The 16,151-nt window shown below is 41.5% G+C and overlaps 1 protein-coding gene across 2 annotated transcripts in view; it reads right to left on the bottom strand.

Annotated features, from left to right (window-relative positions):
* LOC126094517 (protein goliath-like) overlaps positions 1–16,151 on the bottom strand; it is a 618,703-nt gene that overhangs the window by 557,342 nt on the left and 45,210 nt on the right. For both annotated transcript variants that reach the window (XM_049908931.1, XM_049908932.1), the window contains exon 2: positions 9,527–9,806. In XM_049908931.1, the coding sequence (XP_049764888.1) occupies positions 9,527–9,806 (280 nt within the window). The remainder of the gene's footprint in view (positions 1–9,526; positions 9,807–16,151) is intronic.

Below are 16,151 nucleotides of genomic sequence, written 5' to 3'. Positions count from 1 at the left end.
TTCGGCATCATGTTGCACCATCACACTTTGGAATGAATGTGTGAAAGAAGCCGTTTGAGTCTCGTACAGATTCCCGTACGGAGGACATAGACATCCCTGGGGTTGTGAAGCAGCTGAATGGATTGAAAATAAATGAATCGCCAGGTCCTGATGGGATTCCAATTCGGTTTTACAGAGAGTACTCTACTGCATTGGCTCCTTACTTAGCTTGCATTTATCGCGGATCTCTTGTCCAACGTAAAGTCCTGAGCGACTGGAAAAAGGCACAGGTGACGCCTGTATATAAGGGTAGAAGGACGGATCCTCAAAATTACAGATCAATATCCTTAACATCGGTTTGTTGCAGGATTCTCGAACATATTCTCAGTTCGAACATAATGAATTTCCTTGAGACAGGGAAGTTGCTGTCCATGCATCAGCACGGCTTTAGAAAGCATCGCTCCTGCGAAACGCAACTCGCTCTTTTTTCACATCATATCTTGCGAACCATGGATGAAGGGTACCAGACGGATGCCACATTCCTTGACTTCCGGAAAGCGCTTGACTGGGTGCCCCACTGCAGACTCCTAGATAAGGTACGAGCATATGGGATTGGTTCCCAAATATGTGAGTGGCTCGAAGACTTCTTAAGTAATAGAACCCAGTACGTTGTCCTCGATGGTGAGTGTTCATCGAAGGGGAGGGTATCATCTGGAGGGCCCCAGGGAAGTGTGGTAGGTCCGCTGTTATTTTGTATCTACATAAATGATCTTTCGGATAGGGTGGATAGCAATGTGCGGCTGTTTGCTGATGATGCTGTGGTGTACGGGAAGGTGTCGTCGTTGAGTGACTGTAGGAGGATACAAGACGACTTGGACAGGATTTGTGATTGGTGTAAAGATGGCATCTAACTCTAAATATAGATAAATGTAAATTAAAGCAGATGAATAGGAAAAAGAATCCCGTAATGTTTGAATACTCCATTAGTAGAGTAGCGCTTGACACAGTCACGACTAAATATTTGGGCGTAACATTGCCGAGCGATATGAAGTGGGACAAGCATGTAATGGCAGTTGTGGGGAAGGCGGATAGTCGTCTTCGGTTCATTGGTAGAATTTTGGGAAGATGTGGTTCATCTGTAAAGGAGACCGCTTATAAAACACTAATACGACCTATTCTTGAATACTGCTCGAGCGTTTGGGATTCTTATCAGGTCGGATTGGGGGAGGGCATAGAAGCAATTAAGAGGCAGGCTGCTAGATTTGTTACTGGTAGGTTTGATCATCATCACGCGAGTGTTACGGAACTCGGGAGGGAGTCTCTAGAGGAAAAAGAGGCATTCTTTTCGTGAATCGCTACTGAGGAAATTTAGAGAACCAGCATTTGAGGCTGACTGCAGTACAGTTTTACTGCTGCCAACTTACATTTCGCGGAAAGACCACAAAGATAAGACAAGAGAGATTAGGGCTCGTACAGAGTCATATGGGCAGTCATTTTTCCCTCGGTCTATTTGGGAGTGGAACAGGGAGGGAAGATGAAGACAGTTGTTCGAATCATAAATCGACTCTGTACGATCACCAACACATACTAATTCAGTAACTATAAATCTGCTGCTCTACAGTACGTTGGTGGGCCCAAATTTACCGATAAATACCTCTGCGGCCTTTTTAACTGTGGAACTCTGATATAAACTTGACCGCGTTGTGACAAGACTGAATCAGCTCGAATGATTGAGAGAAGAGCTCACAACTTCGAAGACATTCCGGAAAGGAGTACATGCATACTTGTAAACAGTGGTGTTGATGAAACACTTTCCATTCTCCAGCTACTTCTACTCGATTGTAATTAACCATGCTCCGTCCCAAAGATTTTTTCCCATAGTATGATGATGAGCATCACATTTTTCTCCCTGTAAAGGAGATGTTCCCGCAAATTTGAGAGTTGACACATACGTCCTAGGTTAGAAACGTTTCTTTGCTTATTAACAACTCAGCTCAGCTTCAGTCGAATCAACGACTAGCAAAATAAGGGCCAACGTAAACTGTTCGTGATAATACACTGACGCTGTGGCAGCATGAAGTCGCTCTTAAGATGACAACACTAAATATTATTATTTCTTTCTTTTCTCAGACGTTATGTCTGGTTAAAAATGGAAAGTGACGCGGACCTTGATCAAGCGTGACTTCCTTTTAACTGTGCGGTATATGTTACATTGTATTTAGTAACTTTCGGGTTATTGAACACGTATCAATAATTACGGATTTCTGTAGTTGTATATATACGTTTGGATTTAGCTGTATTGCATTGATGTACTGGTGGATATTGTGTGGTATGACTCCTGTGGTTGAAACTATAATCGGTATAATGTCAACTTTATCCTGATGCCACGTGTCCTTGACTTACTCAGCCAGTTGGATGTATTTTTCAATTTTTTCTCCTGTTTTCTTCTGTATATTTGTTGTATTGGGTATGGATATTTCGATTAGTTGTGTTAATTTCTTCTTTTTATTGGTGAGTATGATGTCAGGTTTGTTATGTGGTGTTGTTTTATCTGTTATAATGGTTCTGTTCCAGTATAATTTGTATTCATCATTCTACAGTACATTTTGTGGTGCATACTTGTATGTGGGAACGTGTTGTTTTATAAGTTTATGTTGTAAGGCAAGCTGTTGATGTATTATTTTTGCTACATTGTCATGTCTTCTGGGGTATTCTGTATTTGCTAGTATTGTACACCCACTTGTGATGTGATCTACTGTTTCTATTTGTTGTTTGCAAAGTCTGCATTTATCTGTTGTGGTATTGGGATCTTTAATAATATGCTTGCTGTAATATCTGGTGTTTATTGTTTGATGCTGTATTGCAATCATGAATCCTTCTGTCTCACTGTATATATTGCCTTTTCTTAGCCATGTGTTGGATGCGTCTTGATCGATGTGTGGCTGTGTTAGATGATACGGGTGCTTGCCATGTAGTGTTTTCTTTTTCCAATTTACTTTCTTCGTATCTGTTGATGTTATGTGATGTAGAGGGTTGTAGAAGTGGTTATGAAATTGCAGTGGTGTAGCCGATGTATTTATATGAGTGATTGCTTTGTGTATTTTGCTAGTTTCTGCTCGTTCTAGAAAGAATTTTCTTAAATTGTCTACCTGTCCATAATGTAGGTTTTTTATGTCGATGAATCCCCTTCCTCCTTCCTTTCTGCTTAATGTGAATCTTTCTGTTGCTGAATGTATGTGATGTATTCTATATTTGTGGCATTGTGATTGTGTAAGTGTATTGAGTGCTTCTAGGTCTGTGTTACCCCATTTCATTACTCCAAATGAGTAGGTCAATATTGGTATAGCATAAGTATTTATAGCTTTTGTCTTGTTTCTTACTGTCAATTCTGTTTTCAGTATTTTTGTCAGTCTTTGTCCATATTTTTCCTTTTAGTTCTTCTTTAATATTTGTATTATCTATTCCTATTTTTTGTCTGCATCCTAGATATTTATAGGCATCTCTTTTTTCCATCGCTTCTATGGAGTCACTGTGGTTATTCAATATGTAATCTTCTTGTTTAGTGTGTTTTCCCTTGACTATGCTATTTTTCTTACATTTGTCTGTTCCAAAAGCCATATTTATATCATTGCTGAATACTTCTGTTATCTTTAGTAATTGGTTGAGTTGTTGATTGGTTGCTGCCAGTAGTTTTAGATCATCAATGTATAGCAAATGTGTGATTTTGTGTGGGTATGTTCCAGTAATATTATATCCATAATTTGTATTATTTAGCATGTTGGATAGTGGGTTCAGAGCAAGACAGAACCAGAAAGGACTTAATGAGTCTCCTTGGTATATTCCACGCTTAATCTGTATTGGCTGTGATGTGATATTATCTGAATTTGTTTGTATATAAAGTGTGGTTTTCCAGTTTTTCATTACTGTTTAGGAACTGTATCAATTTAGGATCTACTTTGTATATTTCCAATATCTGTAGTAACCATGAGTGGGGTACACTATCAAAAGCTTTTTGGTAATCAATGTATGCGTAGTGTAGCGACCTTTGTTTAGTTTTAGCTTGATATGTCACCTCTGTATCTATTATCAGTTGCTCTTTGCATCCTCGTGCTCCTTTGCAGCAGCCTTTTTGTTCTTCATTTATAATTTTGTTCTGTGTTGTATGTGTCATTAATTTCTGTGTAATGACTGAAGTTAATATTTTGTAGATTGTTGGTAGGCATGTTATGGGGCGATATTTAGCTGGGTTTGCTGTGTCTGCTTGATCTTTAGGTTTCAGATAGGTTATTCAATGTGTAAGTGTATCAGGGAATGTGTATGGGTCTGCAATGTAACTGTTAAATAGTTTAGTTAGATGTGAATGTGTTGAGGTGAACTTCTTTAGCCAGAAATTTGCTATTTTACCATTTCCAGGGGCTTACTGACTTGTAGGGGGCTATTATTATTATTATTATTATTATTATTATTATTATTATTATTATTATAGACGGTTTTCTTGTTTTACCTTGTTTTGCTAAGACGTAATTCACGTTTATCTTTCCTTTTATGCTTCTCCAACGGAGGAATCCGTCAACTTCGTTTAGCTTTCACGGTTCCCGTGAATGTATGAGTCTCGTCGGTAAAAATGTGCTTCCTTGTCTGTGGCACCGTAGCAGGTGCATCCTTAGGTCACTCCAAGAATAGGCTACCTCTGTTAAGTAATTTAGCTCCATTTTCACTGTGTCTAATTTGTTTCACAATAGTCTCAATCTTTTTATGTAATTTTGCGGAACAACCTTCAATTTTCCCTTAAGAGTTGCTAAATCCAATTTCTTATGGAGATCAGCAACTCAATGAAAGATGTCATCAACTTATTCCGTAAGACAGAATCTTATAGAGAGCGTTCACAGAATGAATACAGCCGGTGTTGCAGGTATATCCCTTACTTTATTGAGATTTACTTCTCGTTGGAATTTAAGTAAAGACAAGAAATAGGAGGATGATTTAAAGCCTTGAGGTTAAGTAATCTTTGTTTACTACTCTGTTGATGCGATGTAAATGCATTTCTCTGGTCCAGATGAGCTGAACAGCGAGTCTTATTTGCTCAACCCAGATTTAGCACCAGGCAGTAAAACGCACCAGTTTTTAAAGCTTTGGCCTCTATCGTTTTACTGATGGGCACCCAAGAAAAATCACAAGTCTGTTTGCGTAGATGAATTATACAGGAAAGCCATAAAAACAACCGGTGCAGTCTGTCTAAAATGCAGATACCACATTAATTGGGATCTTCGTTAGCAAGCCGCAAGCTAGCGATCTTTGAGCGTTTCTCTGAAGTACTGCATATTCATCAGCAGTTTTATGTATATGGAACGACTCTAATGATCGACTACTCTTTCCGGGAACTTTTAAAACGAACCAGAGAAAATTCAGAATAATATCGAGATGTCTAAAAATAGAAAATAACGGTTACACCAGAGAAATATCATGAACACACAGCAAATTCCCGTCCGTGTGCTCTGACTAAGAACAAATCAATAAGAGATCATGCTTCTTTCGCCTACAACGATAATAATGGGGCAGTGTTCTCTAAATTTCAAATCTTGAATCAAATCATTGCATTTACGGAACACCTCTGTCGCTGAAACAGCTAACGCACGACAGTGTGGTGGCGACAAACCCGTGAGTATTTGGTTCGGGCGCTGGTAGCCGTGAAAACATTTCGTCGCCAGTATTTGTAGTATTAATAACAGTATGATTCCATAACAGCGGATTCCATTAGAAGATGCAATTCTCCTTTGTACGTACACGCCTACGAGGGTAATTCCAAAAGTAAGGTCTCCAATTTTTCATAAGTACGCAGACCTGTTTATTTCTATAATGGTTTACATCAGTTTAGAACTTTAACATTTAGCTATTTTTCGACATGATCATTTCTGTCGATAGATTTTTGTAGACGCTGTGGCACTTTTTGTATGCCCATGTCATACCATGCTGTTCAGAAAGTTATGGACTTCTTTCACCTCGTCGTCGGAGCTGAATCGCTTTCCAGCCAAATGTTCTTTTAACTTAGGGAACAGGTGATAGTCACTGGGCGCCAAGTCAGTACTGTAGGATGGGTGGGTGATTATGTTCCACTAAAACTGTTGCAGGAGAGCAACGGTTTGCCGAGCGATGTGTAAGCGAGCGTTGTCATGGAGAATCTGTACGCCCTTGCTCGACACACCTCCGGTTCTGAATGGTCCGTTTGAGTTTTTTCAGAGTCTCACAGTACCTTTAAGCGTTAATTGAGGTCCCAGTGGGCATAAAGTCGACCAACAATACCTCATTCCGATCCCAAAAAACGGTTCTCATGACTTTACCGGCAGACTGTGTTTGTTTGAATTTCCGCGGCTTTGGCGAAGCAGGATGCCGCCACTGGTGTGATTGTTGCTTTGTCTCAGGTGCAAAGTGGTATGCCCAGGTTTTGTCACCCGTGACAATTGAGTCAGGAAAGTTGTCCTGTTCGGCTGCAAGGCGGTGAACAAGTGCGCGGGAAGCATCAACTCGCTTCCGCATGTGGTCCTCAGTCGACATGTGTGACACCCATCTTGCGCACACCTGCCGGTAGTTCAATGTTTCCATTCAAATTCTGTGAGCGGTGCTTCGGGAAACATCAGGAAGCAACGTATAGAGATAATTGAGGGTGATCTGACGATCTTCACGCATGCTTTGCTCAACCTTCAACACTGTCTCCTCAGAAATTGACGGTCTCCCGCTCCTTCGTTCGTCGTGAATTTCGGTCCGACCAGCTGCAAACTCTCTACACCACTTACGAACATTTTTGACATCCATGCACGACTCACACTTCCGTCAACTGGCAATGGATTTCAATCGGCGCAGTGCCCTTTGCGCTCAAAAACCAAATAACAGCGCGCAATTGACACTTGGCGGTAACATCCAACGGGAGCTCCATTCTCAACGGCTGCAAGCCAAGACTGAGCGCCTTAGAGCGGCGTGCGCATATTTATACAATGCGCGTTCTAACAATACCACCACTTGCAACGTAGGTTAGAAATCAGATTAATAATGTTGCTCACGCAGCATATTTTCGCTTTATCGAGCAATAACTAAGTTATTGACTGTGGATGGTATCGTCAGAATGGAAATAATGAAGTCACTGTAAAAAAGTCATTAATTTTGGCACTTATCTTGAATGTATTCCCACCTAGATTTCGTCGAAGTTGTTATGGCTCATCTTGTTGATTCTAGGGTGATTCCACTTTGACTCCTAGAAGGTCCAGATCTGTATTTTAGCAATATTTGAAGACCTAACAAGTGCGTTTTTCAGGAAATCCTTAATGATCAAACAATCCCAGATCAGAACAATGGGATGGTAGAAATAATTTTTACTTGGTGTTCACGATCCACATTTTTATTAAACTTCTTGTAAATTCACATACACTACTTCTTAATTGTCACATCATCAAGAAAACAGTTTTGTATCAATCTTCATATATTTAATTTCCACTTTAACCAAATCCAAGACTTTACTGTTCTTTTACAAAGCGAAATAACAACTTAATTTCTGCAAAGTGAAACAAAGACTGCTCTGTGCGCATTCGCGCCAAAACAGTTACAAGTAAGTCAAAGATTATGACAGTCTCAGAGAAATGAATACACACAACAACCATATCACTGTAATATATCGATACATCGGAGTACCTATACATTAATAAAACCAGATGTGAATCTTGTCATAAAATTATGCCTATTACTTGGCAGAAAAGTTGTACGATTTTACTGGCATCGAGAACTGGGGTTTAAGTGCCGTAATGGTCACGTATATAAAGAACCATTACAGCGTGAAGCATTCTTGATAACAATGTGACCAACTGCCGCACAGAGTTCTGTACTTATAAAAAAAATAGACCGTACTTTTGGGATTACCCTCGTAGTGACGAGTTAATAGAAATATAGTTTGCGTCCTGAGTTGAGCGAGCGAGGCCAACGATCGTGACGTACTCGCTACGGCCTGTCTTTCTCGTAGGCCTCGGTAGGTAGGAGGTATAAACTGTTTGCTGGCAACTGGTTTCACCGTCTAGTTTCTCTCTTATCGGCGCAACAGATTAATACACTAGTGGTCATTAAAATTGCTACCCCACGAAGATGACGTGCTAGAGACGCGAAATTTTACCGACAGGAAGAAGATGCTGTGATATGCAAATGATTAGCTTTTGAGAGCATTCACACAAGGTTGGCACCGGTGGCGACCCCCTACAACGAGCTGACATGAGGGAAGTTTCCAACGGATTTCTCATACACATGCAGCAGTTGACCGGCGTTGCCTGGTGAAACGTTGTGATGCCTCGTGTAAGTAAGATAAATGCGTACCATCACGTTGCCGACTTTGATAAAGGTCGGATTGTAGCCTATCGCGATTGTGGTTTATCGTATGGCGACACTGCTGCTCGCGTTGGTCGAGATGCAATGACTGTTAGCAGAATATGGAATAGGTGGGATCAGGAGGGTAATACCGGATGCTGTGCTGGATCCGAACGGCCTCGTATCAATAGCAGTCGAGATGACAGGCATCTTATCAGCATGGCTGTAACGAATCGTGCAGCCACGTCTCCATCCCTGAGTCAGGAGATGAGGACGTTTGCAAGACAACAACCATCTGCACGAATAGTTCGTCGACGTTTGTAGGAGCATGGACTATCAGCTCGGAGACCATGGCTGCGATTAACCTAGACGCTGGATCACAGACAGGAGCGCCTGGGATGGTGTACTGAACGATGAACCTGGGAGCACGAATGGCAAAACGTCATTTTTTCGGATGAATCCAGGTTCTGTTTACAGCATCACGATGGTCGCATCCGTGTTCGGCGACATCGCGATGAACGCGCATTGGAAGCGTGTATTCGTCATCGCCATAGTGGCGTATCACCCGGCGTGATGGTATGGGGTGCCATGGTTTACACGTCTCGGTCACCTCTTCATTGACGGCACTTCGAACAGTGGACGTTACATGTCAGATGTGTTACGACCCGTGGCTCTACCCTTCATTCGGTCCCTGCGAAACCCTACTTTTCAGCAGGATAATGCACGACCGAATGTTGCAGGTCCTGTACGGGCCTTTCTGGATACAGAAAATGTTCGAGTGCTGCCCTGGCCAGCACATTCTCCAGATCTCTCACCAACTGAAAACGTCTGGTCAACGGTGGCCGAGCAACTGGCTCGTCACAATACGCCAGTCACTACTCTTTATGAACTGTGGTGTCGCGCTGAAGCTGCAGCTGTAGCTGTACACGGCATCCAAGCCCTGTTTGACTGAATGCCGAGGCGTATCAAGGGCGTTATTACGGCCAGAGGTGGTTGTTCTGAGTACTGATTTCTCAGGATCTATGCACCCAAATTGCGTGAAAATGTAATCACATGTCGGTTCCAGTATAATATATTTGTCGAATGAATACCCGTTTATCGTCTGCATTTCTTCTTGGTGTAGCAATTTTAATGGCCAGTAGTGTACTATCGGCCGTCTAAGCACGTGACGCAGAGTTAGGAGCGGAGCGCGTGTGCGGGTACTGACCGTGCATGAGTCTGGCGTCGCGCGCGGCTTCGTCGGCGGCCCGCCGCTCGTCGCTGGCGTCGCCGAACATGAGGAGTGCGGCGGCGCCCGCCCTGGCGGCGGCGCGCACCTTGTCGGCGAGGGCGCAGTCCCCCGAGGAGAGCGGCGCCACGGCCACCCAGGGCTGCGCGTGCGCCTGCGACGGCTGCAGCGAGCACGGCTGCGGCACCGGCACCAGCCGGCCCGACACCGAGCCGCCCGCGCCCGACACGTAGCGCGCGTCCAGCACCGCGCCGCGGCCCTGTCCGCCGGACACACACAGAACAGCGACACGTCAGCGCCGCCGCACAAACCACACAGCAGCAGTACTGTCACACTAGCCGGGAAACCCAGCGCAGCCCCAATACTTACCGTGCCAACACTAAGTAAAGCCACTTTTCAGACAAGGAATATTTATACTAACATAGGTGGGAGAGCGGGGAAATACCGTGCACATAACCCATTTTTTAAAAATATTTTTGCATTTTTCGAACTCAATTGAAATGCTGAACACCTTTTTTTGGGCAAGAAATCAATGCCCACACCTTTATGGCTTCATATTTGCTATATTACATCGATTTACGTTCCTACAGCTGTTTTACAAAAGTGTTACATTGCATGGTATTACCCCGAGGGTTGGAGTAATACCGCACAATATATCTTATGATAGCCGGCCGCGGTAGTCTCGCGGTTCTAGGCGCTCAGTCCGGAACCGCGCGACTGCTACGGTCGCAGGTTCGAATCCTGTTTCGGGCATGGATGTGTGTGATGTCCTTAAGTTAGTTAGGTTTACGTAGTTCTAAGTTCTGGACTGATGACCACAGATGTTAAGTCCCATAATGCTCAGAGCCATTTGATCCATGTCTTATGATACAGCATTGCACATAAAATGACAAAAACTCTGTAAAAATAAATCAAATTAAGAAATTCGAAATTCAGAATTTATTTAGAATTGAAACACATAAATTTTACAATTTATTAAAGTTTCTAAAGACAGAAAATCCTTTTGCAGGTAAAACAAAATTATTGGAGTTTGGTGTCAACTTGTCTCTGAACACATTTATCCCATTTTAATGGCAGTAGTCGCAAATATAGTTTTCAGCTGTGTCACATGCACTACACAAGGAAAACTTGTAAGATGACACACACACACACACACACACACACACACACACACACACACACACACACTTCCAAATATATAGTTCACGAAAATTCCAAAAGAAATTACTATATGGGGCAATACCGTTCACCACGGGACAATGCCGTGCTTAGGGCACGGTATTGCCCCGAGACAACATGACTCGCCATTTTAAATTCTAACCCAACAATCACAAAATTTAACGTCTAACATTTGATGTTTAAAAGAAGATCAAGAAATGCGTAATTAAATAGAGCTGCTTTAAATATTGTTGCTATTACATATTTCGTTCACCTCTAGACTTATTACCTTCAGATCTTATAAGAAAACAGTCGAAATCAGTTGATACCGATTGTCGAAGAAGTCTGCGCCGTTGAACGATATAGACCCCTTTGTGTCTGATTATAGTTACTTCCGCTATGTGGCAGCACCATGCAGCGCTCTTTGCGCTCTCTGGGAAACTGGATAAACCGGTGCACCGTATTACCCCGCTGTACGGCATTGCCCCGCTCTCCCCTACATTTTTCTATAAAACCTCCCTGCTCTTCAACGCGTTTCGTCCAACATTTCACAATTTTTTTGATTCCGTCGAAAAAAAGTTTTTGCTAATTTGTCGAAAACTGACATTCTGAGTCCGTGGCTGTGTACAAAATACAAGTTGACTCTTACCGAGAAGACAACAGCAACCAGCCACTTCTTACAATGCTATTTATCCTCAATGTAAATGTCGAATGAGTAGGGCCTGTAACATCATAGATTAAGGGTCGACCTGTCTATTTTCACTTTTTTTGTATCTTCTAAGTCGTTTGGCCAATGCTTGTAATTTTTGCTTCGTTTCATCTAATTGCTCTATCGCTTCTTGTTGTGAGATTTTACCTAACTTTTTTCGGTTTTTTCTGACATTTCATTTCTTATAACTTGTGTTAGCTGTCCGATGTCTTTTCTCAGTTTTTCTATTCTGATCTGTAGCCTGTGTTGCCATGCTGGTTTTGTGGCTTTCTTCTGTGTGTTGGTTGGTTCTGATCTCTGCCTAGTGTGTATATTTAGTGTAGTGAGTGTTCCTACATAAACCAGTAGTTGTAACTCTTCCATAGTTGTGTTTTCATTTATTTTGTTGTGTATGATTGTGTTGATAGTTTTTATTGTTGTTTCGACTTGTGGGTTATTTGGCGGTCTATGCAAGAATGGTCTAATGTCTGTATTTGTGTCTTTGTATTCTATATATGTCAGCTGAAATTTTTCTTCTATATCTAACATGTGTGTCACTTCGTGTTCTATTTGTGCTTGTTCTGGTGGCTGTCTTAAGATTTCGTTTTCCTCTGATTGTTTAATTGATGCGTGTTGTTCTTTGTTTGTTTGCTTTGGGATGTTTGAGTCCATTACTGTATTTTCTTCTTCTTCTGATTGCACATTATTTTGTTCTAGTATTTGTTGTACTTGTTTGATGTTTTCTAATTCTGACTGGGGTATCCTGTTATTTTTATTATTACACGGATTTGATCAGCTAGTCGTCATCTGTTAAAAATTTTAATTCTGGGTATCTGGTAATAAATGTTGTGTATACTTGTTGTGTTGGTTCCTAAGTTTGTTGCTTGGTAATAACAGAACATGAGGTGTCGGTTAACTTCATCTGACCATCTCATCCTCTGTCTTTGTTTTCCTTCTAGGGTGGTTGCAGGAAGCATATCCTGCAAAACACCTCTATTTGGATTTAAATCATTTTCCAGTTGGCTAGCAGTGTCGTTACCATTGTGGGCGGGCATAGGGTTCAAGCGTCGTCCCCGACCATGACGGCGCTTGCCCGAGGCTCCTTTAGTTCTGTCCTGAACCAAGTAATCACACTAAAAGGTGGGTTAGCCCTATTAGTGGTTTGTTCTTTTCGTCGCCTTTTACGAATGGCAGAACATACTGGAGGCCTATTCTTTTCCCGGGCCTCCACAGGGTTTATTATTATTATTATTATCTTTTTCTTCCTCAGACTTAAGTCTGGTTAAAAATGGAACGTGACGCGGACCTCGGTCAAGCGTGACTTCCTTGTAACTGTATGGTACATGTTATATTGCATTTAGGAACTTTCGGGTAATTGAACATGTATCAATAATTACAGATTTTTGTAGTTGTATATATATGTTTGGATGTAGCTGTATTGCATTGATGTACTGGTGAATATTGTGAGGTATGACTCCTGTAGTTGATAGTATAATTGGGATAATGTCGACTTTATCCTGATGCCACATGTCCTTTACTTCCTCAGCCAGTTGGATGTATTTTTCAATTTTTTCTCCTGTTTTCTTCTGTATATTTGTTGTGTTGGGTATGGATATTTCAATTAGTTGTGTTAATTTCTTCTTTTTATTGGTGAGTATGATGTCAGGTTTGTTATGTGGTGTTGTTTTATCTGTTATAATCGTTCTGTTCCAGTATAATTTGTATTCATCATTCTCCAGTACATTTTGTGGTGTGTACTTGTATGTGGGAACGTGTTGTTTTATTAGTTTATGTTTTATGGCAAGTTGTTGATGTATTATTTTTGCTACATTGTCATGTCTTCTGGGGTATTCTGTATTTGCTAGTATTGTACATCCGCTTGTGATGTGATCTACTGTTTCTATTTGTTGTTTGCAAAGTCTGCATTTATCTGTTGTGGTATTGGGATCTTTAATAATATGCTTGCTGTAATATCTGGTGTTTATTGTTTGATCCTGTATTGCGATCATGAATCCTTCCGTCTCACTGTATATATTGCCGTTTCTTAGCCATGTGTTGGATGCGTCTTGATCTATGTGTGGCTGTGTTAGATGAGACGGGTGCTTGCCGTGTAGTGTTTTCTTTTTCCAATTTACTTTTTTTGTATCTGTTGATGTTATGTGATCTAAAGGGTTGTAGAAGTGGTTATGAAATTGCAATGGTGTAGCTGATGTATTTATATGAGTGATTGCTTTGTGTATTTTGCTAGTTTCTGCTCGTTCTAGAAAGAATTTTCTTAAATTGTCTACCTGTCCATAATGTAGGTTTTTTATATCTATAAATCCCCTTCCACCTTCCTTTCTGCTTAATGTGAATCTTTCTGTTGCTGAATGTATGTGATGTATTCTATATTTGTGGCATTGTGATCGTGTAAGTGTATTGAGTGCTTCTAGGTCTGTGTCACTCCATTTCACTACTCCAAATGAGTAGGTCAATACTGGTATAGCATAAGTATTTATAGCTTTTGTCTTGTTTCTTGCTGTCAATTCTGTTTTCAATATTTTTGTTAGTCTTTGTCTATATTTTTCTTTTAGTTCTTCTTTAATATTTGTATTATCTATTCCTATTTTTTGTCTGTATCCTAGGTATTTATAGGCATCTGTTTTTTCCATCGATTCTATGCAGTCGCTGTGGTTATCCAATATGTAATCTTGTTGTTTAGTGTGTTTGCCCTTGACTATGCTATTTTTCTTACATTTGTCTGTTCCAAAAGCCATATTTATATCATTGCTGAATGCTTCTGTTATTATTATTATTATTATTATTATTACTATTATTATTACTATTATTATTACTATTATTATTAATGGCTTTGGTCAGACACAAAGCATTAACAGCCTGAAGTCCTCCAGTTTCTGCCAGTTCAAAGTAAGGACTGCAGTAATCATGTTATTTACGAGCAGTAGGTATAGTGCACGAATTTGAACTTTGTTGATTTTAAATGCGGTTGCAACACACACACACACACACACACACACACACACACACACACACACACACACACTAAATATCTTTCATCATTTAAAAATAAAGTGTTCCAAGGAAAGTCTTTCATTCAACACTTCAGTTAGGTGGTAAAGTTTGTGATGATTTGGGGAGGGGGAGTGAGGCAACAGATATCAGGTGGGAGGGGGAGAAAGGCGGGGGTATTAGGTAATGTCTAATTGCACTCAGGATTTATGGTCTAAGAAAGATTTGGAACCAATTTCCTAGTGAGTAGGCGCCCCGGCTTATAATCTTGGCCTTGCTACGAATTTTGTTTCGCCCCTCAGTCTGCATACAGACATCAATAAAACACATTTTTTTAGGCTTTTACTCAGTGACGAGCCACTGGAGGCGGCAAATCCCTTGTGCTAAAATACTCAGAAAAACACTGAACAGTCTCCGAAATTTGTATTGTATTGTATTCTATTCTATGGATCTGGCGACCTAGGATCGACGGAGAGGCTTCGTCCCCCGCCGTAACCCTCAACCCCACAACAGGCTACAGCAGCCCATTCACCCCACTGCCGCCCCACACCGAACCCAGGGTTACTGTGCGGTTCGGCCCCCAGTGGATCCCTCCCCTCCCCTCCCCTCCCCTCCTCTATCCTCCCTCCCCCCGACCGGGAACGTCTCACACCAGACGTCTCTAACCCCAGTGTTCGCGTGGTAGAGTAATTATGGTGTACGCGACCATGGAGAAAGTGTTTGCGCTCCGAAATTTTGTCTGTGGAATTTGCATTTACTCTTTATCCTCAGCAACTCACTCTGGTGAGGATTACTTCCGGTACCAGAGGTCATTTCGCCTTTACCCTTCACTCTTCATTCACGACCGATGTGTTGGGAGGACGACTGTCACTGTGCCCTAATTTCTCTGATTTTCTCGTGATGGTCATTTTGCAGAGCATATGTGGAAGGAAGCGACTTGTTATTCAACTCTTCTGGGAACGCACGCTCTCGGAATCTTAACTGTAAACCTTCCCGTGAAGCACACGCCTGCCTTGTAGCGTCTGCCGTTAGAGTTTGCTTAGCATCTCCGACACGCTCTTGCGCCTACTAAACGATGTAAGTTTTCCATTCGCCTTTACTGCTACAAATTGTACCAGTACATTCAATTCCACTACGCTTTGTAGTACTACTCCCAGAGATTTAAGCGAGTTCGCAGGCGCCAGAAGTTTACCACTTATCTGCTGATCGGATATTATCGGGTTCTTTCTGTTATGGACGTTATCTTGCGTTCTGCATTTGAAGACAGCTGTCATTCCGCATTTCCGTACAGTCATGTAAGGACAATACCTTCTTGTAGAGAACAAGATTACCAGCGAATAATCCGAAAGCACTTCCGGTCCTATGCAATCGTTTATGTATATTGAGAAAATTAGCGAGGCGGTAATTTACACTTAGAGAACATAATAGTATCACCGTCGAGTCTGTTTAACATTCGCCATCCGGTATAACGAACTGAATTCTACTGACCACAATTCATACAGTGTCACATTTTGTGTAGATATTCCAGATACAGGTTATGTACCCATCATGTTATGAAGCGAAGTATGCCTTTCGAAAGTACTGAATGACAGAACCTACCTACTCGCCTGCATCCACTGTTTGTATCTAACGGTTTTTGAAAAAAAAAAACTTGAGCTGATTTTACACGAGCCGCTTTTCCTAAGCCCGTGTTGATTTTTGGGCAGAGGCCCCTGCCAGAAAATTATCATGCCAGTCGTGGATCGTAAT

The sequence above is a fragment of the Schistocerca cancellata genome, chromosome 8 (genome assembly GCF_023864275.1).
Source record: "Schistocerca cancellata isolate TAMUIC-IGC-003103 chromosome 8, iqSchCanc2.1, whole genome shotgun sequence".
Classification (NCBI taxonomy): Eukaryota; Metazoa; Arthropoda; class Insecta; order Orthoptera; family Acrididae; genus Schistocerca; species Schistocerca cancellata.
Note: the sequence above shows the minus strand (reverse complement) of the source record. Positions and strands in the feature narration are given on the sequence as shown.